The 23467-nt window shown below is 41.0% G+C and overlaps 1 protein-coding gene across 1 annotated transcript in view; it reads right to left on the bottom strand.

Annotated features, from left to right (window-relative positions):
- LOC145447217 (uncharacterized) overlaps nt 1-23467 on the bottom strand; it is a 40801-nt gene that overhangs the window by 9349 nt on the left and 7985 nt on the right. Inside the window, exons 8-24 of the mRNA XM_080325637.1 lie at nt 21933-22118; nt 21039-21167; nt 19784-19985; nt 19521-19576; nt 19026-19161; nt 17663-17814; nt 16215-16404; nt 15214-15334; nt 14486-14698; nt 12390-12524; nt 10292-10436; nt 9156-9337; nt 7643-7769; nt 6479-6678; nt 4887-5047; nt 1631-1727; nt 3-186 (exon numbers count right to left, since the gene is read on the bottom strand). Of these exons, the coding sequence (XP_080181763.1) occupies nt 3-186; nt 1631-1727; nt 4887-5047; nt 6479-6678; nt 7643-7769; nt 9156-9337; nt 10292-10436; nt 12390-12524; nt 14486-14698; nt 15214-15334; nt 16215-16404; nt 17663-17814; nt 19026-19161; nt 19521-19576; nt 19784-19985; nt 21039-21167; nt 21933-22118 (2616 nt within the window). The remainder of the gene's footprint in view (nt 1-2; nt 187-1630; nt 1728-4886; nt 5048-6478; nt 6679-7642; nt 7770-9155; nt 9338-10291; nt 10437-12389; nt 12525-14485; nt 14699-15213; nt 15335-16214; nt 16405-17662; nt 17815-19025; nt 19162-19520; nt 19577-19783; nt 19986-21038; nt 21168-21932; nt 22119-23467) is intronic.

The raw sequence follows: 23467 nt of genomic DNA, 5'->3' as shown, positions 1-23467 counted from the left end.
ACAGCCGTTCCTCTGGGTAGAAGCATATCGTACGGCCACCCGCATTCGCAGAAGCCGCCAAGGGTTCGCACGAATCTCCTTTCCGAATCGGGCTCGCTCCCCTCCAAGTCTCGGCGAAGTCGTTTGATGACCGACGAATGCACGTCGGCCCTGGTCACTTCGATGTGGTCCGTACCAGATTCGATGCTAATGAACAAATTAAAGAGTGTATCAGTATTGTAATAGAACACGAAAGGTGGAAGATGTCCCGAAGTTTGTATTTCATTAGTATAATGTCTACGATGCCTTGACCAAATGTACTTTTCCAAACTATTTACTCGAATACATTTCTGTCCTTTCATTTTGTACTTCCGCTGGAAATAGTTTTACCCGACTTGTAGATTGCTACTTTTTATTTATTTATTGAGTGGAAATTCATAGTATTGCTCTACTTTTACTTGATTTGCAACGATGACTCATTCGACCACGTCTAATTCCACAGAAAACTTTATGTTAGTATTGTATGTTTTACTACAACTTCGAAGATATCCGTCGTATCGCATGTACGCCGAAGGCTATGTTATTGACGTCCGTATTCGACACATCTGTTTAATTTAACAAGTATGCCTACATAGGCTATTTTAGAGTCTTGGAGTGGAGCATGATAAATTTTACACGCTCACGTTTGATTCGAAGCATGCTCAGCGTGTTTGAAATTTCATATCGTTCGGCAAAACTGTTTTTACACATTGAAACGTCTTTTCAGGTATGCACACTCTACCTACAGTGTACTCGTCAACTACAAGAGATCCTCGTCTAAAGGAAATATATACTTACCCCCACCCAATAGCAACCCAACTAAGAGATCTATCAACTACTCGGGACCTATCATCTGAACTGAATTACCACCACCTGTCCGTGAATTGCCTTATAATAGATTCAAAAAAGCCCTACTTGATCACCTCTTATCGTTACACTTACATTGTTGCCCTACCTGTTGCCCTACCTCGCCCAGACATTGCTTCATTGATCATTTGCTACCATCGTTTAATTTTTCTTCTATTTTAATTTTTTAACTACTGTAACCTTTGTTACAGCCAGACTGTTTAGAGTCAAGTGTACCTGTTTGATGCTGGTGTGATCAGACTAGATGACCTTCACGGTCTTATCGATTATTCCTATCTAATACCGAATACTGTGCAATAATATTTTCTGTACCACCACCACTGCCGTGTGTTATGTATTTTGATTGGATGAAAATTAAGACTCTCTCTCTCTCTTTCTCTATACTAATGCAGTTGGGATACAGTTTGCAATTAGACTATACAACATACTGAGCCGTCGTGATTGGTGAAGTTAGGCGTTCGCTGTACGAAATGAGGGTTCTTTTGGAAAACGCGAGTTGTTCTATTTTCAGATACACGTGTGTTTTACCGTACATCGGTCCGAGTCCTTCAGAAAAACACTGAAGCGATCATTATAATTACCCGGGAAATGTGAACAAAATAAATGGTAATCAAATAAAAGAGTAAAACAGCGGCGGTACGTTTCACTGCCAAGATGTCAGATTGGCTATAAGTATGATCTCTTTTTTAGCGAGTGCATTATATTCGGATAACCGATGTTCTTGATCATTTCTCACATCACCCACCTGCAGACAAATTTGTCCATTTCAATCCACATTCTTCTGTCCGATTGTCGTCTTCTTGGACAAATGAAGATACGAATGGTTACCGGAATGTCCTGTCCTGTAGTTATACAAAAAATAATGCTTTCATTGAAGTAATAAAAGGCGTCATGAAAGGCGCTCATTGGACGTAAAAGCGTGCAATGTCGAGACTATTAAATGAAGGTATGAATAGTATTTGCAATAATCAAGTACAATTTACCTTCTTGCGATATTTACTCACGTTACCATGTTCCACCTCTACGCGGCACATTTTTGATAAATTATTTACTTTTTAGTCTTTGGATTTTGTTGAGAAAGAGTAGTCTTCGGATATGTTTGCAATCCTTTTATGAGTGCATTTGTGGTTACAACAATGAAATAGCTGCTGTATCACAGTAACATAATATATTTTCGCAAAAAGTAGCTGTGTGTCGTGTTATTGGTAATTTTGCGGCAGTCGTGAAGATGCCATGTGATTAAGAACGTGGCCACTGCTGAAATTATGCGTACGTATCCTTCCACCGAATGCACATTTTGAAATTATATATGCTCGAGGATTTGCCAGTTAGGGCTGGTCACAGAAAACTTTTTTCCCGAATTCCAGTCATTCACTGATTAAATTGTCAGGTTATCCCTAAAAACGCTACACATAAAATTTGGTTGAATTCGAAACAGTATAAGCCGCCGCAAAGTCAATTTAAAATTTTAATTTATCATGAAAAGTTTTTGAAAAAATTCAAAATTTTCTGTCAACCCCATTAAATTGTTAAGTAGTTTTCAAAAATTATGAAAAACAAATTTGGTTCAATTCTAACCCGTAGAAGCAGAGTTATTGGAGGTTTTAATTTGTAATTCGTGATTATCCACAGTCAATGCTATTTTTGCAAATTCAAAACTTGCAACGGCAATAACTCCGCTTCTACGGGGGAATGGAGTCAAACTTGTTTTGCATTGTTTTAGAAGACAACTCAACAGTTTCATGGAGTTGCAGAAAATGTTTAATTTTCTTTTTAATTTTTCATAATTTAAATTGGCTTTGCGGCGGCTTATACTGGTTAAAAGGTCATAATTGAACCCAATTTGGTGTTCAGCGTTTTTAAGGGTAACCTGACAATTTAATCGGTGGTTGGTCGGACTCCGGGAAAGAAGTTATTTTTGAACAGCCCTACCAGACATTCATTTTCGATTGCCGATTGATGTAAAATAAACCAGAAGTGGTCAAAGTAGTCGCCGTTCGTGCCCATATTGAACTAGAACAGTGGTTCGTGACCGGTGTTTCAAGGAACACTAGGGTTTCAGGGAGCTAGTTCCAGGAACGCGTCAGTCCCCTGAACATGGAGCTGGAAAGGGCCATATTTACCCTACATTTTGAATTGTAAATGCACTGTAACGTTACAATTACATATTCGTGACGTAAAGGCGTGAAAACATGATTAAAACATGTTTGTTTGAAATCAGTGGTGCTCAAACGTTTCTAGACACGCCCCCTTTTTGATAGTGAAGAATTCCCCCCCCCCCCTCTTATCGCGATAACACAAAATATTAAAGATAGAAATCAGAATGTTAGCAATCCCAACGAATAATCTGATGGCATTAAAGTATAATGTTATATTGTTGAGAGTATTCTAGAATATGATTTAGGACAATATATAGAGAAAACACCACGAGCATGCGGTGAATCGCGCGGAGCGCGAAAACTTTCCTGCGAACTGCGGCTTCGCACCTCTCTTTTGTTGCTTTCACGACCCCCAAAGGCGGCACGCTCCCTAGTTTGAGAAACACTGTTTTATATTGATTTTTGTTTTAAATGCAACCCTAGCTGATTCAATAGGAGCGTGAAATGAACTTAAGACCATATTCGACAATTATGACGGAAAAATTACCCTACTCAAAGGCAATGCCATGTTGATTCTATCATATTGGTCCCTGCATTCAGCTATGTAGCAGTTAGAGCGCTTTCAAGCCACATATGCTAGTTTGAATCAGAGGTGGTCACTGGTCAGTAATGAAGTACATCTACTTTTTGAAGTAATTGAAGTAGATTTTGCCTGCTCACACTACTTTTAAGTAGTTATGATATTAGACTACTTCTACTTCTACTTGACAGTTTTCAGTTTTGTAGACAAAAATAAGCGTAGAATACCTACTAACTTACTTGTTAACCACCGCTCCTACTTCTACTTGAGTAGCGACGATGACTACTTTGACCACCTCTGGTTTGAAAGCATATGTATGAAGTTCTTATCCCAAAGTATTTTAAAGAGCTCGCGGCACACCTGAGAAAGTGAGAATCTGTGGCGTCACACAGTTTGGGAATCACTGTTTCAGTTATTTAGTTCTTTTACCACTCTGATGATGCACAGGTCATTTTGAAGACCAGTAATCTGCAAGTAATGTATTAGATGTGTAGTTAGATGTGTATCCCGGTAGATGCGAAAATTTAGGGTTCCGCGAAGGCTGGAAGATTGGCGCAAGTTTTCCGCGGATTACTAAAGGTTGAGAACCTCTGAACTAGAATGAACGTCGCATGCTTTCAGGAGTCCATAGAACATGGGCTATTATCGAAATTGCTGAATGTGTCTTCGCGACTAACGCAAAAGGATGACTGACACTGTTTCACTCATAAACGCGATGGAAACAGACGCCGTAACTTCTTTCTACTTCAGGAAAACGCAAAGTCTACAATGTAACTAGTTTTGCCTATAAAACTGATAAATGCAGGTGGAAGTATAGGCAAAATCTTGATTTGAATAATTAATGCCAGTAGGCGACACATGTTGCGTGATCCATAAAATTAAAAGTTCTTCGTTGCTGATCATATCTGGTTTCAAAACGTTTTGGATATCGTTACTGCTACTTGTTTGTTTGTTTTGGGGTAATCATGGTGTTTGTCGACTACTATGGTCATTTACACCAGGCCGATATTATTCTTATTTTTCCGTAACTGCCGACTTATAGCACGGCCCACCTCTAGGCTTTTGTAAGACACCGCTGTCGCGGATGAGGTGGCGAGGAGGAGCCTAGGTAAACCTCCAACACTTCGGAATTCGGAAGTCGACCGGGACTCGAACCCGCACCCATTGGTGTTGCAGCCGCGGATTATACCACTGCGCTATCTCACCACGCTACTTGTAATTGAGTAGAAATTTATTAATACTTCTACATGAGTAGCAACGCTGACTACTTGTTTTTGTGGGTGGTGTCTTCGTTACTGACCACCTCTGGTATTGAGGTTTACCTGTCGGCGCCTCCGGGCTTCTTCGCAAACGCAAGTGATAATAGAACTTCTCGTGTCCTAGCTTGTTGTCCCATTCGTATTTCTTTTGAGCCGGTCCGAGATACGTCCTCAACACAGCCTCGTCATCGGAAGCGCGACCGCTCCAGCCGTCACCAGTCCAGCTGTTGGGCGAAAGCATTAAGTCACACGCGATCTGATTTTATAATTGACTGTTTCATTACATCACAACTGGGACCTGCCTATTTTCATGTATACACTTATGATTAGAAACGTTCGTAACTAGCATTTAACGTTGTTGAGTAACATGAAGGGACAAGCGGCCCAAGCAGTCAGCTCGGCTGCTCAAGTGGAAGTTGATACCGTAACTTTCGATTCAGCTAGAAGTAGAAGTAGTGATTCTCCAGATATCTCAATATGATTTGAAGTCCAGGTGGAAAAATGAGCGATCTAAGCATGGTACTCAACCAAGTTGCTTCAAAATGAATATTAGGTTGAGGCATCGCAGACTGTTTGTAGTCAACCGGAGGTGATAACTTTCGGAAGTAAGAGACTCATGACCGAATTTTTCGCGGCATATACACCGACTCATGATATACATACACACGATCAGTGCACGCACTGCACATGCATACCATGATTGGATGATATGCATATGCCGCTGAACAAAGAATGTGCAAATATAGCCTCGCAAGGCTTTCTAAGTCTTGCACATCCCTCCACGCCATCCCGGCAATGCTGAGAGCCAAGCGGGGAGGTCATTTATACCAGTGTTAGTAGTTATGTCTTTTGTCTGAGCCGGCCGGGATTGAATCCACGACCTACAGATCGAGACGCCGGACACTTCACCATTACGCTATCTCCGCGAGCATGCGACACTAGCGCATGCGTCAATTGAGCATGTGAGTTTAAGTCATGGTTAGAGTTAATATTTTGCTACCTCAATAACTGAGATCAGGTTTGGGGTGAGGGTTAATTTCGAAGTTAGGGCTGTGGTCAGGGTTAGCTATTTGAAGGTTTGTAATGACTCGAGTCTCAGTCGAGTGGTGATTTTTGGGTGGCCTGACGTGCTGTCGATTCATAGCGCATGACTCGTGGCTAGGACAATACAGGCATTTCATTGCATTATCGAATAATAGTAAGGTTACCACATTATTGGTATTTCGTCTATCAGTACTGTTACTTGAAAAGTAGAGCTAGAAAATGTTGAGGAGTGTGGAAAATTGCTATATTACGTATGCAATACATTCCATGTCATCCAAGCTGAATTGTAGAAAAGAGGGCTCAACAATGTTCAGTGAAGATGGATTGAACTCGAAACTGAACAGTAAACCCAATGACTTGAACTCGGACTCTAGTTTAACCACTATGGCTCGGACTCGTCCCTCTGCTCGCCTAATTGGACTCGGACTTCACTCTGTGGTCCATTGAAAATCATTCGACTTGACTCAAGGCAAAACCATCAAATATGATTGGCTTGTTACTCGGAACCTTTTGACTTGGTTATAAATCCGACTTTCGGTTATAAAGTTCTGAAGTGTCGCATGAGCAACTGTTGTTTCTCATTGTGTAGCAATCCGCATGAATCTACTTACTCCGTAAAACCAACAGGCGGATGCCGATCCGTGCTCAGCATGATATCATCGGGTGTGATGACAACTGGCGGCGGGCCATCGGCAAGGTCGGATCGGTAATAGTCATTGTTCGCTTGCCACATATCGTCGATCCTCTTGTGCCACCGAAAGAATATCGGGTCCCGCACTGCGGTTAAGGGGCTGTTCATGTAACTTCCAACCTTTACAAAGTACAGAATATTTGATTAGGAAAAGGTCCGTCGGATGTATTCCGGCACTTAACGTTCTACTTCTTAATGGATGTTGCTTTAGTAGTCATGGCGTTCTACTATATTGGTGATTTCAGAGATGGTCGGTTACGAAGTGCTTCTAGTTTTTCGTTAATTTCAAGACAGCTTTGCCTACTTACGCCTAATACTCAAGTGGCTATATCTGAACACCACTTCCATTTCTGCATATCACTATTTCGAGCAATACTCCTAACAATTAGTACTTCGGATTTTGGAGAATATTAAAGAGTTTTAAGATGCTTTGCGTACGGTTACCATATTTTGAGAGATCCGAGAAGACATTTACCGGTAAAACTGGTATCTTTTGAAAATTTTCGGCAAATAGTACTGAACTGACTAAAAAAAGGTCATCTTTCCCATTTCTACTCCCGAAATACCCGTCGCGCCTTATTTTACGTTTATTGTGTTGCCAACTGCGACGTTCGGTGCTTCAGAGTGGAGTTTTTGACCGGATTTTAATACTTTTTCTTGAAAAAGGGGTCAAATTCCTCAAAAAAGAGGACGCTTTCAATTTACTGAAAATGAGGGGAAATCATCTTAAAAGAGGACATATGGCAACCCTAGCTTTGCGTCACCTCTACTTGCTAATTGGTAGTATTGTGCGTGTGAAATATCCCCTGCATCGTGGGAACTGAATATATTTTGAAAGATAGCGTTTATTTGTAGTATCATCATGCGATGTAGAAAACTCCGAATAACTGCCAAATGTAGATGGGCCCCTCGACCCAATCTACTTTGTAAAACTTATTTGCTCGAGCACTCTTGGTGCACATTCGTTTTGCTATAAATCAGCTATAGCTTGGCTATATAGTCGGCTATACGTGGGCAGCTCGATAATATTAAAAGGGATTATCGACCTGGCGTCAAATAAACTCTGTACTCGTAATCTGCTTACATTTCGAGGTATCCCGCTAGAGCCAAAAATGCCGTGTCCCGAGTTGTGGTAATCGCCGTAGGTTCGAGTGTAACGTCCAGACGATGCCTCCAAGATATGGCCCGACCAGTTCGGCGTCATTTCGACACTGAGACACAATTTTTCCATATTACGAACGTCATTACTGCATTTCGACGTAAGCTCAACGACGGTGAGTGGGTCTGATTGAATGACAGTATTATCAGCCGACGTGTCTGCCCGAAATATCACATATATTTCATCTCTTCCCACATATATCACTGAGTTTGTTTTGATCGTGATACGGTTCTGTCGACTATTCACGATTATCAGATCGTCTAAAACCAGGTGTTCCTAAAGTATGGGTCGCGAAGCGTATAAATTTGGGTCTGCAACGAACCAGATCGATCTGTTAATACGTATGTAATATTAGATGAATTTCGTGCTAGCAACTACTGAGTTTCTTCGCGCTTCGCGCGACCTGTGGTAACAAACCTTTCCAGGTTAGCTATGACAAGCAGAAAAGTGGTTACGACAATATGGCTTGGTCTTGACAATATGGCGGCCTTTATATTTACGTAATTGGTTCGATATCATGACGGGATTCGTCTGTCATTGGTTTGTCTGGAAAGCTATACCTCGCGGTCTTAATATCCGGGTAGATTATAGACAGTGAAAGAGCAGAGCCCCATATTTTTAGTACGACCAGTCTACTGAAGTGAACGTGACTTTATGCACAATTATCAAAGGACGGTATAGTTCTAGTATTATATCTAACATAGCCGAAGACCGCTGTAATGCTTTTTTTCTAGGTGTGTGCAATGGGATCATACAACTGCTCCTTCGCCGTGTCAGACATACCCGTAAAACTTGGGAAACATTTATTTCGATGTGTGAGGCCTGGGTCGTGAAATGCCAATAAAGCTCAGATTTGAGTCCCGGTCTAAAGGTTTAAGAACCACAGGCCTAAACGGATAAGTTCTCAACTTCCCGCACAACGATTTTCCTTGAGATTCTCCACGAATATCCTTTCTTAGCACAACCCTACACTGAACATGAAAATACTATAAATTTAGCCGACTCAATACACCTTTAGAATATATCTCCATACGAATTGGTGTATATGATTTATTTTCACCCGTTAGAAGGCTTTGAAAGCACCATTTGGTAAAGAACCTAAGTCAAAATTTGATCATCGTTATAAACGCTACGCGCATGCGCGCGCGCATACCTTGCTAAGTTCCTTACGTGCAAGCATCATTAGGATCACAATGTTGTGTTTGATTTACACCATGGTGTAAATCCGAGGCAGGGTCTGGTTTGGTATGCCACGGGTGTACTGTATATTCACATCCGTATAGCACGAGTTGTACGCGGGTGCTTTACGCTACAAGTCTACGTTATGGTGGATATCTATTTTGCACGATGGATGTCTCCAATTCGAATTCCTATACGCTTTCGAAAATGTACCTATCATGTTTATAGTTGCCAGGGTGAGTCACTGCTTACCACTCACCCCGTAGCCACTTGTCCCGAATCCACTGCAGAGTTGTAGGATCGTTGCCATCGCGTGAAAGTTGATACGGTATTCGATGACCATCTCTGCGTAGGCCTTGGAACGAATCCGGCCCATTGGCGGTCGCTGTGAAATTCCAGTCCGGCGTTGAAGCTGGGGGCCACGTCGCCGTACTCGAAAGCCTGCAGGCGAAACACCAAGAAAAACATGCAAGATGATGTAAAAAGTAAAAGTATATATAGACGTGACTATTAAATAAACACGCCACAAGTGTTGTGTATAACACCCTGGACGCACAACTTTAATTCCGATGGACAAATATGTTCATTGAGAGCTAGACGGGGGATTTACTGGTCCCGTAACCCTAACTTAATACCAACCATAAATAACACTCCCAGCCACAGGGGATCAGTAACGAAATTCCTATTTTATCCAAGTAATCAAGAGGATTCTGTGTACTTTCACTCACTGAAATGGTTTTGGAAACAACTTCCATTTCTATTTCAACTGTTTTTAAAGTCAAACTACTTATTTCTACCCATATTTTTAAAAGTGGAATGTGGTATATAAATGAATTCGCACCATACAATTTCATGAGTGAAATTGCCATCATGAAAACTAGGTAAACGACGTTGACAGATTAAAGCTTGGAAGATTATGCCTGATTTACCGATATTTGTCACGTTCCGTTGATCACACTGCTTTGAACAGTGAAATTGCAATCATGACCGTTATACAGTGGTAGGCAAACCAGTCGTTGTGTAACGATAACGGATTATAACACATATCCATCGCAATTTATGACTTTGCGTAAATCATGAGAGTACGAATACATCATCAGTGGTACACAAGTTCCGAACCCACTACGCACTCGGGACATATCATCTCGATTTGAAATAGTGAATTTCGCTCATTTACACTGGCTGGAAAGGATCTATGGGTGGTATTTTATACAGCAAACTACTGACTACTTTATTCAAACCGTGATGCGAGAGGGGCGGGTGAAAATTAGCAGACCAAAGGACGCTATCATCCATATAATTCCCAGATTGATTCGATGATTCAATCAGCGATAATAACGGTTGACTTATATAGGGAACTGTATTTGACAATACAGGCCCACTCAATATACTTACCGATACGGGTGGCAATCCCCACGACTCTCTTTCGGCATCGTATCTTGCGAGCATTTGAGAATGCATGTAACCGAATAATTCGCCTTGTCGCTCCAAATGCGGGTTTCCTGATGCCGCGGTTCTGTTGTACACGACATGCCAGTGCCTGAAAAAACGTATGAGAGTTACACTCTTAGCAAAAACAGAACCTAAGTCAGGATTGCATCACGGTTATAAATCCCACCTACGCGCATACCTTCTTGCGTTCCTACGTGCATGCATAATTTAATTTGGAAATAAATGTTGTAAGCCACATAGCCACGGAGATATATCTTGCAATTTCGGAAATAGCCATCCCAGATTAACCTCTGAAAGTATGCGTCCCCCCCCCCCCCCCCCCGATCAAATCTAGTTTATCAAACTACGTACTAAAGTTCTGTTTCGGTTTTTCATTTTACACGTCCTCTTGTTTTGGAATGTTTTTGAAGTCACTAGTTGCAAATAGGGCTGCATTGAAAACAAGTAACTGTTTGAAACTCTTTGTTTAAAACATGTTTTAAACAGTGTTTAAATAAAGGCCTTTAAAAAAAATTTAAGTTGTATAATTATGCCATAATTGTGTAAATGCTTTTCAAAAACATGTTGTATGAGCCTATGGGATGGTATGGGATGGTTGGGAGACCTCAAAATAGTCGGTTCAACAGCTATAGTGCGTAGATATTGAGCTATGTTTACCCTATATTTTCAATTGTGAATGTGAATCCACTATGACGCCACGATTGAACATTGGTGACGTCATGGCTTGAAACAAAAAAAAACAGGTTTTAAACAAAGGCCTTGTTTTAAACATGTTTGTTTTAAATTGATTTTTGTTTTGAATGCAACCCTAGTTGCAATTGACTGCAAACTTGCGGAATCAGGCTACTTGTAAGCGTCGATTGGAATAGCGACCTTGACTACCATCTTTTAAAGTGTCTTATAGAAAGCCAAACACGAAAGTTTGCTGTGAGATCACTCGTCTTCAAAGGTATGGAATACATCAGCCTGGTGGAAAATGACCATAGATGTCACAACAAAAACAATTATATAATTTGGTGCAGTAGATGAGCCAAATACAAAACATCATATGAGACCATATGAATATGGTGAAGTGAATTTTACTATATATTACTAGATAGATACGCAACTCCCAGTGTTTACGCTTGGGCAAGCAGTGTCTCATGTTGTTGAGCAAGCTAAAAGTAGCGTAATTGGTAGTGCTGTGGCTGTCGACCCGAGCGCTGAAATTTAAAATAACTGGTTTTAATCGAAAGCTAGTGTTGCACTGATCTCCAATTTACAAATTAAAATCTTGTCAGGGCAATGGAGCCACCTCAACATAGCAGTCAAAGTCTGAAAATCGGCATCGTTCCGAACAATTGCTAGGCGAAATTGGTCATCGTTACGTTCATTGTGTTATGGTGCCGCCATAGTTGGAACGATGCCGCTTTACAGATTTTGAGGGCTGTTTCGAGGTGGTTCCATTGGCCTGACAAGATTTTAATTTGTATTTTCGGAATCAGTGCGAAACTAGCATTCGATTAAGACCAATTGCACTAGATTTCAACTGTCGGGTCGCAGCTATAGCACTACCAATTACTCTACTTTTGGATTGCTCAGCAATAAGAGACACTGTTTGCCCAAGCGTAACCACAGGAAGTTGCGTATCTATTCGTGTGTGGTACACGAAGAGAGGACCTACATCAGAATTCATAATACCAGGTCTGAGTTATATTAAATCATGCGAAGAAAAAATTTACGGAAAATAAATCTGCCGTGATATATTATACTCCAAGATACGGAGTTCTACGAAAAAGCGTCTTGTCCCTGGGTACGCAAATATGTCGGAACTGATATTTTAGTCATCAACATCCTAGATTTCGCAGTCAGCCTAATAAAATTATGGCCTGTCCTTGCAAGTTTGCAATAAATAACTTGGGCAATTCGTTTTTTGATATTATAACTAATTTCGAAAGTTACCTCGCGAGCCACTAGTTGGTGACCCCTGGCATAAACGAATACAACACGAACTGTCAATCTACCTCGATACGGGCATAATACACGAACGAAGAGCCCAAACCTGTGGTGGTAATTGAAGTCAGCGTCATTCCTCCAGTAGTTCATCCAATCCTCCGCGGGCTGACCTTGGCGTCTTGTACTGACCATCGCCGCATCACTGGCCATGGAGCGGTCGATCACTTCCGGTTCAGGGTACCTGTTACAAAGTGTCAGGTAAACCAGTTTAGGTTTAGGAGTGAGGTAGTAATATACTTGTGCCAAGTATATACAGCACACTGTAAATGCGTGGGCGGAACATAAGTGTATATTTATATTTACCAGATTTACATCGTAGTGTAGTATGCACACAAGATCACCAGTGCTTTCAGCCAACATATTGTGATTTCACAGCCATTACTATGGGTCAGAACGAGTTTAAAGCACGGTAAATACAATAATTCGTATTTATAGTAAAGTGTTCAACGGGTGTAGTGGGTTCTGTTCACGTGCGCTACTTTTTGCAGCTTTTAGGGTGATGCGCGAGAGCAGAACCCACTACATTTCTGGGATATATCTGTGTATAAGAATTGTGGTATTTGACTTGTGCACACCCACAATGAACGCAGAATTCGAACTGACAAGTGCCGTTTATCTTATTTCCACTCTGCGCCATGGTATAAGTCGATGAAATACGTGATTATTTGATAACGGACACTGTGAATGACATTGTTCGTTGATAAGTGCGTCCACTATATTTTCACTATGGGAGCTCGAGCAAATCAACTTCGTGTCGTTTTCTGGTACGTAATTCAGCCTTTATACCAATACCAAATGGTGCGAATTAGTTTATTATGCCAATTCACATGATAATATATACAGTCCTGCCCTTTCATGGGGCGATACGCGGAAACAGAAACCACTTGACCGATACGTTCTATTTCGGGGATATAATCCACGCATTTCTTCCGGGGATATAATCCACGCATTTCGTCCGGGTGATGAAAACAGTCGACTTGCTTTCCAATGACTTCTCAAAACTACTTCAACCGGAATTATGAAATGAAAGGTTTGAAACCTACTCAAGTAAGACTAATGCCACTACAAATAGGTACAATATTCAGAAATATATTCAGTTGCCGCAATACAGGGGCTATTTCACATGGCTGTAATTAGAGCGCAGTGCCGCGTTACGCTACATCGATTTCCTCAGCCCGTTGACCTGTCCTTCATAACTCAATGATATGTGACTACAGCAAACTTATGCTCAACAATACAAATATCCAGCGGTAACCTACTAGAGCAGGCGTTCTCAAAGGGTGGGCCATGGCCCACTGGTGGGCCACAGGAGTAATTTAGGTGGGCCACAGAGCTATTTGGAAAATTGTAGAATTGGTGAAAGTTTAGTTATATTTGTTATGTTCATATATTCGAAAATATATTCATATAATCGAATTGTACGTATGCTACATGAAGCTTTTCATCCGACTCTGATGAGACTTACTGGCACGTATGGAGTCACAATGTATGTAGAAGTCGCAAATGGTAGGGGAAACGGCAGCTTTTGTCCCCCGGCTATGACAACTGATCAGCCAACAGCAACGAAAATAATTCCGATTATATAATAACTGGAAGTTAATGCTGACATGACATGTGACATAAGTGGAACAGCGGATGTACACAAGAGTTATACGATCTTCCAGGGCCACGACTTTCGATCCCCTAACCCCCAATTGGGGGAGATCGAAGTTGACCAAAATTATTTCGTTGGTTGTTTGTTGGAGATTTATTTATCTTGAAAATTTACGTCTCGCTTAACGCGATTTCATGTTCACACCGGCCTACATTTAAATATGATTAGTATAAGAGAAAAATGCGCATATTTTAGAGAAATAGCCATATCAGCAGTGACGATTACCACTCATTGAACGGGACTATGACTTTAGTCTAGGATAAGAGGTGGGCCACAGAACATTTTCAAACCGGAAAATGGGCCAGAGCCAAAAAATGGCTGAGAACCCCTGTATTAGTGAGTGTTTCTAAATGGATTTACTTTTCATTAAATAGGAGATTGCTCTGTCAAGACCCCACAGAGCACCCAAAACTTGAGGGTGCGAATATTTCTGCAATTGAGTGACTTCACTATTTGCAAATTCCGATACAATACGAACGCCAACCCACCGAATCCCAGCTCTTTTCGCGTCATTGGAGTGCACAATAAAGACCTCCAACGCCCATCTCAACACCATATTGTTCACTTCCCGACCTTCTTGCAGCTTGTTAGCGTAGCTGATGGTGGCGATCAAGTCCTGGGTCTCTTCGTATTTCGTAAATAGCATATCGATGATCCGTGATGCTTTCTGGACTTGGTTCATGTCAAAGCTACTGAAAGGCCTGCACACAACGTACGAAATTCTGTTACTACGGAAACATGCTCTTCTCCATCCAAATTCAGGAATAACAAATATAAGTCTAGTTTTGGCTGGATAGCGTTGATGAGTTTAATGCCGTGTTGTAAATATACTCAAAATGCATACTGTCATTTTCCATCTAATATGATGGTCCACATTAGGGCTACACAACTGGAGGGACGCGGCCAATTCTCTCTCTTGTGACTAGCAGTACAATTAATACGTAGATTGCGTATTGCTTTTGCTAATACCACAATAACGGATTACATATAGTTATACCGCATTACATTTCTGTGAATGTAAATTATTTCATTAGACGTATAACGGACCTAAGCATAATACAAATTCTAGTAACTGGACCTTTGCGGAAAGCAGTTGAGTAACCCTGCATACTTTATCGTTACGATGTCATAGTCTTGGAAACTGGCAAGTTGATTATTCGTGCGACCAGCTGTAACGAACCGCAATATATGACATTTAACAAAAGATGTTACTCACATCCCAAGACCAACTCCACTCAGGTCCGGCTCGCCGTCTCCGTAAGTAGTCGGGAACCAAGCAAGGACTTTCGCTACCCTGGCCTGCAAACTGTCTGCGGTTTCTTTCTTTTCCCTAGATGCTGTCGAATATTGAAAGTTGCGTTACCGTGCTATTACGAGTTTTCATAGAGTGAGATAGACCTGACTTTAAAGCAATTATGGAAGGTATAGTGGAGGCAGTTAAAGTAAGTCACATGAGGCAAGTATAATTTGTACTGCGTATGTGGAGATAAGAGATAATGTTTGTCAAGGAAGGATTTCTTCGAAAGTGAAGGTGAAGTATAGTTACCATACGTCCTCTTTAAAGAGAATTTGTCCACTTTTTTAAATAAATTGAAAGTGTCCTCGGGGGACGCCTAAATGTCCTATCTTTAGGAATTTGTCCTCTTTTTCTCTTAAAAGGAATAAAATGACATGACAAATGCGAATCCGACATGTTTGCGTCAGACTTTCGTAGAAATTCGGTGAAATCAGGAGTCAACTCTAAGCAATGGAGCTTTCAGAATTTATGAAAAGTGTCATCGTTTCAGGATCTCAAAATATGATAACCCTATGCAAAGCGCAGTTTCATGAGTCTCCAATCCTTACGCGAGTCAGCTTTATAGGACCAACACAAAATCGACAAACTAAATCTCCTGGATGCATAATTGCGATACAAATAATGCATTGAATCGCAATATCGCAGTGTTACAATCGTCCCATCATATATGAGCGAGAAAATACATTTTACAATATACCTTCTACTCTGAGAATTATAAAGTATAGCACTTGGGCCCGGAATGCTTTTAAAATACAAATTAGGAACTAATTCAGTATATCAATAAGCTGTCAACTAGTCTCTAAATTCCAGAATAAAGTCCAGCGAAGTCAGGACTGGACAATATGATCAATCCGTGCCGTATATTAATTATTGTTTGGGGCGTCGTTAATTCACGAAAAGCAAAACAAAGCGTATCTTACTAGGATTCTTGATTTTCTTCCATCTTCGTGAAAGCTTCGCTACGTAGTCTTGCTTGGCTCCGCGTGCCACAAGGTCGCTCAACATGCGGTTGAATTCTGCGTCCCCGTCTGATGCCTTCCCAGCGCTGACGTAGACTTTACCTCGCGACAACACGAGATTGGCGTATTCCGGATTGTCGGATACGTCGCCCTGGTCGTATTCAAAAAGTTGATATGCGGTAGGAACATTACAATACATTTTTAATGGAATAAAGTGCGTAAAGAGCCGCTCCGTTGTCCATGATCGAACTTCAAATATACGTTGAAACCGGACTCTTCGGTAGTATTTACGATTTTTGGGTATGATGTTCTGATTTGCAGCGTTTTACAAGGTGAATATTTATATAATTATTACCTCAATGCAACCAAATACTCCAAACTATATCTGGATGACCGGTGTAAGCTCGGGGTAGGTTCACGTCGCGTATAGTGGTGTGGTCTCTAGCGAGCGTCTGAGTACTGAACAATGCCTCCTTATTGGAACGTGTCTGCTTTTCAATATATTTGGAGCTAATCACAAAGTATGCACTACGTTAAAGAAAAGTAGGCTCATAGCTATCGACTGATATGAGTCTGTAAATGGACACGTTTTGGAGGGTTTAATTATGAGGCGATCTCGCGAAATCAAACAGGCATATACATATTATTTCATTGGGAGTGCTGAGATCTACAATCGCGGCGACCTTACCGTCGGGTCTCAGCTGACAGACATCATAGTGATCTACGTTCCACTTCGTAAATTTATTGGATTGAGTCGACACTAAAGTCTCTCAAACATACACAATGCGAAGTCATTTAGTGGTGATCAGCTCATCTCGTTTGGTTGTTTGTATTGATATTCATGGTGTTTCGACTATTGGTTATTTTCCACCAGGCCGATAAACGTTATTTTTGATTCTGTATTTACCGACTTCTAGGCTTTTTATGATACACCACTTTTGCGGATCACGTGGCGAGGAGGAGCCTAGATAAAACTCCAACACTTCGAGAGGAATTCTGGAGTCGGACTTGAACATGCAGCCCATTGGTGCTGCGGCTGCGGATTACACCACTATTCTATCTCGCCACAGCTCAGCTCGTTATTCAAATCACGAATTTAAAACGAGATCACCGTTGCGAAAGCACGAAAATCGAATTGGTATTTAGCGACGAGTAGATTTGTCGTGGTCAGGTCGATGTACGTACTGATCTCACCGCGACTCCACGACGTACGTGGCTGGATTAGTGTATACTATACCATCACGTCAGTTTAACACAGAAAATATGGCGCACACGAAGCACCCCATGTCGTGACCTTCGATTTCCTGCCCATGACTCCATAAGTATAAAATTAACTATGGCTTGAATGTTGTGACCAATTGTTGTTACTCAGGGATAGGGTAAAGTGGATAAAACATGAAAATGCCTACCTCTTCGTGGTAGTGCTGCACTATTCCGCTGGTGTCTTTCAAGACTTGGTGTTTATCGATCGCAGCCATGGTTTCGACAAATGAGGTTTTAGCGCGCTTTGATGAAGTATCGGTCGATTCGACGGCCTCACGTCTGCTATCCTTTGATAAACCTAAAGTGTTTGTGAACAGAGTCTCATGAATGACACATTTTGACATTTCGTAATGATTTGATTTCGAGTGAAGACTTGTGAGTAAGAACCCATCAATCCCAATTCCTATATGATTCTATACTCAGACTCTGACTCTACTCAGAGGAGGTCAGTGGTTAGTAAAGAAGTACTCTCACTTTTTCCATAATACTCATGTACGAGTTACCTAAGACTCACTCAGGCCAAGCGTTTTTTTTTTCAGACTACTTTCACTTATACTCGAACAGTAACTTAGGCTAAACTATACTGACTTTTGGCACTTTTGAATTTTAGGAGTTTACATCACTTTCACGGGAGAAATTGTCATCAACCGCATAAAATAGCCACCGATTCACGCTATCTGAATATATATTCGGACATCCCACCTATTTGTAATACAATCACATCTGTCGAAAATCTCTGAAAACTGCTTCTAAGTATTAGGTCGTAGTATGGACCGGAGCCAGACTGGATATCCGGCCGGATTTTCTCATTGTGTTCCGGAGCCGGTTCGCAGCCGAATCAGTACTTTTTATTTAGAATATGACAGTCTTACCCTTTTCCACCATCGCATTAATAGGGAAAGTGAAACGTTCATGGAAATAAACCACATCCCAAGTCCAAGTTAGCATAATTACTTTAGATAAGGATTGTGTATGATCTTTGAGTTTTTAATTTCCTGTTTACATGGTTTCAATCAATATTCAATACTATCGAGTGAGTAGATAATTATTTTTTTCGGGCCGGATCACGGTCATTTCTAGAATCCGGCCGTCGGTCCGCAGTCGGACCAGAGTTTTAAAAAACAGGATCGGAGTAGGACCAGAGAATTTGTCGTTCCGCTCCGCACTGATAAGTGTAGGCTATGCTGTATCATGATCTAATCTGCTCTGCTCTTTACAATTTAACTTGAATACTCTTCGAACCTTTCACTATGGACTTATACTTGAAGTAGTTTGGACATGTCTCGGAAATCGCAACTCCTACTTGTAATTGATTAGAATTTTACTACGTTATGTCTACTTCTAATTTAGTACCAACGCTGACTACTTTGACCAGTGCAAACTCCGCCGATCACTGACGATATAATGCTGGTTCAAGTCCGGGTCTCCCCAGTCTACAATAGTAGTTCCAGTATGCATATTGCATATCAAGCCAAATGTGAGGCCAATATGCTAAGCAGAGTTACGTACCTTCCAACAGCGCAATCAACGTCGCCGTTTTTCCGCGCTTTTGCTTCGTGGATTCTCCCTCCAACTTCTTGAAGTAATCCAGCGGCTTTTCGAATCGGGTGTAATTCGAAGAGTGCAAGGTCGCGGCCGTTAAGACCTTGCGTAATAATGAACTGCGTTAGTCACCATCTAAAGCAGCGTAGGCCTATCTCAAATTTTTATCCGATCGTGTATCACCAATTTGTTTATAGCCTACTACATTGAGTGCCACCTGGCTCCCGAATGAATAAAGTGTATTGGTATGCGGTATTTATTAGTTACCATTAATGAAGAGCAAGAGAGCCTAATTTCATGTTAGGGGGATAGTTGAGGACCCACTGGATCAAGGGAATGAACATTCCATGATATCGACACAAATATGCATGCTTGACAATGAGAATAACGATAGGTTCGGCAATATTTGAAGACGAGTTTAGTGCGGCATGCACAGTATATTCCACAAAGGCCGGATCTCACCTCGTCAGCTATTCCCATATCATCGTCATTGTCAACGACCTCGAAGGCGTAAGTTGCTGTTAAAACAGAATTATCAAGTTTGAGGCAACCCACTTTGGAATTTATATGTTGTTTTTTTCGCAGTATAAATATGGGGATTGAAAAGACGTTTGCGGGTTCAACGAAATCTCCATCGACCTCTAGGAATCTCGAGATGTTACGATGCTGATAGATATAGGTGAATATTTGTTTATGCATGTGCAATGTTCATCACTCAAACTCACCTGAGCTGACAGTGTACCGCCCACCGCTGTACACGACCCTGATGCCATATTTCCCAGGTTCGCTGATCTGGTATCCGTTGGATCCGCGACCAACGGTCACTATTTCGCTGTATGAATCCCCGCCTTCTTCGTCGGCACTCGTGTAAAGGACCACCGGCCTGTTGTAACCGGAATGAACTGGCCTGACGAACGGCTCGATAACCTGAAACGCATGATGTAATGTTTCAGTTGTTCTAACATGCGTGGCATCTGTACAAATAACTCTGGTTCGTGATATGTATGCGGGACAGCCAACTAAACGGAAACTATCGGTAACATAATGCCTGTTTTACAGCGACGTGACAACACCACCTTGACAGATACGAACAAAGAATATCGCCGAATTCTTTCTACTCGGTCTGACACGTCAAAATGCGCTATTGACGTGCCATTTATCCGAATTCGTAAATGTCACATCACCCCACACATGACTGTAATCGGCCTAACCCTCTCATGGCGCCATAAAGTATTTTTATATTGAACAATGAACATTTAATGTTCAGATGACATTAAGTTCACTGTTTTAGGTACGTAACCTCACAGTTCACAGATAGCGAAATGTACCCATATACGGTGGAAAATAGGACCTATGCGATCAACAAAAAGAAATTTATTTTCATTTTATTAAAAACAACCCGAGTGCACTTTCAATGACAATGTTTTACCAAGACTGCATATTTTCTTCCGGATAAACTAGACATGAGATATGAACTCGAATAATTTTGTGCCTGATATGGTCGGGAGAGCTTGAGGGAGTTTCCCAGACGCGCGTTTTACGGAAGTACGTTAAGTGCATATCAAGTCCTACACTGTTTATGCACGTAAGCTCTCCGTTCATTTACGTATGAAATGCATGGATTAGGGGAGCATGTATCTTTACGCTCAGCAATAAACCGGCATTCAATTGTTATATAAATGATTATAGAGTTCATTTTTAATCACAATATTTTGGTGAGGTATCGAATTTTCGCCAGATGAACATGACATCAGATATAATTTTTAGAAACAATTGTCTCCAATACTGGGAAACGCAGTATTTTTGAACACACGGGTTTTGCGGAATAACTGCAATGAACTCACACAAACTCAGCAGGCATATTACGAAAACACGAACGAAAACTTAGCTATGTGAGTTCCAGGTTAACTGTGCCTGCATACATATATGTTGTGGTAAAACTTATCGATATTGATGAGAAATGCGTAGAAAATGTATTACATCTGATGTTCCATCTGGTTTCGTGACGTAGACTTGTAGATTCCCGGAATCCAAAGACAAATTCCCTTCGATCAAAGCAGGCAACTTTCCTTTGTTGTTAACCGTCGCCTCAAAACTCAGCAATTGACCCTGAAAGATATAAAAACATTATGTTACAGGATATTTGATGGATTCAACATACCAAACACCATAAGAACAACGATATTAAACAATATATTGTTAGAAAATATTTCACTTTTTAACCGACTCGAATTTATGGTTGTTATTCGTGTCTTACTTGTGTATCATTCTGTATGTTTCATGTTATTGTTCTCAGATATAGTAGTGTAGTGGTGTTAATCATTTATGTTAATCACAAGGATGCATCTTGTGTGTTCAAAAATAGCCCCCCTCATCCCTTGATTAGCAGATTGCTTTCCGCTACCTCCCGACCATATCTCATTCTTGAAACGACTTGGTGTAAGAGAGTACTTTTCATATCTTCATTTCTTAGTTCTTCTTGACACAGTTTTATCACGATTTGAAAATTCCTACTGATACTGGTTCTCGGTATTACTTCTACTTCAGTATAATTCCTGTCTACTTTAACTACCACCCAACGATCTTCCAAAAGGAATTATAAATTTTCGTAGGGAGTGGTATTTCGATGGTTACGGTTTTATGCTCAGATGATGCCCCTGGTGGGGCTGTGTTCTTGAAATCTTCGTATTTGCCGTTTCATTTTGAACCCTGCCCATCGAGGCACCGACAGCACAATCTTGTGTCAAGGCAATTTTGGCAATAATTGTCTACAGACATTAAACTACACCTATATTCCTTGACAAAACAAACATAATAGTCACTACTGTCAGAGCTAGTCTAAAATTTCAAGTGATAGTACACCAATCATTTCACCTTCAAGTATTCGTTCCGCAGCTTCAATTCCAGGCCAACTTGTCTCGACTTCGTTTTCTTGTCGCCTTTCTCGTCAATCACGTCATCCTCGTCATCCATATGATGGTCAGGGGCTTCAGTACGCGCGTTATACCCCATACCCATGATCTCAGCGAGGTAAGATGGGTCGCATTCCATGCGAAAGGTCTGCAATTGACGATGTTGTATTTATCATGAGACCATGTCTATATCGTCCCGTGTATGCTTATGTGTTAAGGTCAGTCCGCATTGATGCATACTCATAGCACGTTTCAAGTTTGTTTAATGCCTTATCTGTGATCCAGCTCACATAGCTTCCATGCATAGGCGACAAACTTGCCTCCATTATCAGTAATCCATTTCGAACGGCGAAGGCGCGTCCTGCTACAGGAAATGCCTCATATGCACCAATGAGGTTATAACGTTGTACAAAGCAATATCAAAAATCTCTCCGATGGAAAGATATCGTTACTATCGATTCAACAACTTTGTTACTTGCTAAGACTGAGAAATGAATAAAGATTGAGTGATTTATTGTAATCGAAATACACGTTTAGTACATGATGACCTTTTATCAGTGCAGAAGATGCACGACCAATACATTGATAAGTGAAACTTTTAAGTAATGGTCATTCTAATGCCAATCCCAAGCTAAAACTCCTACATTTACGAAATGTTGGTCTACGTTCATTGCTGGAGTGTCACTGGATGTCTGGCTGACGAATACATGTATAGTTGTATACTCATCATCATCATGAAGCATTAGATGCCTATGGACACACTGATTACCAGTCCCTCGTCTCATGTTATATGTTTGGTATTTCATACGTTTAAAACATAATCCGGTAGATGTTGTGGTTGGTAATCTCATAGAGAACCGGATAAGCAGTACAATGCTCTGGTGATTAAAGGATTTCTTCTGGGAAGTGCTTTCGCGATTGAATTGTATAGCAGATAGGCCTACGCGATGATGCCAATTTATCTAAATATCAAAACATGTTACTTTGCCCCTCATTTAGTATGATAAGTTTACCCAGTTCCAGATTTTCCTTAGAACGCAATGGGATAGCGGTGTCGCATTAATGTGTATTATATCAATCATTTATGAGTCACAGTCATGAATCAATCTCAGCGAATAGAAAAACGCCTGCATTGAAACTGATTCATGAAACTGAACGGCACGCATTAGCAAAACAATCAAAAGATTCGCGCAGCACGGATATGACACTAGGCGTTTCTACGAATATCGCTTGCTTGTCCGATTTGAACCATCACACTCTGGAGGTTTAGTCACTATATTTTGGCGAATACCGGCACTTAGCTAATCCTACTTCATCCGATGGATATAAAAGTGATAGTTCAAAGATACGCCGCTTCATGAAGGCTCACATGAATTGGCGAACTCCCGTTTGCCATGGACTATTTATTGCCTAAAGTTACATAATTCGCTGTTAGGTCGAATCAGTGTTTAACAAAGTAAAGGAATTGGATACATCAGATATTTGAATCCAATTCAA

Source organism: Botryllus schlosseri, chromosome 1 (genome assembly GCF_051294905.1).
Source record: "Botryllus schlosseri isolate E-star chromosome 1, Bs_hap1, whole genome shotgun sequence".
Taxonomy (NCBI): Eukaryota; Metazoa; Chordata; class Ascidiacea; order Stolidobranchia; family Styelidae; genus Botryllus; species Botryllus schlosseri.
This window is presented reverse-complemented; position numbering and strand designations above follow the sequence as displayed.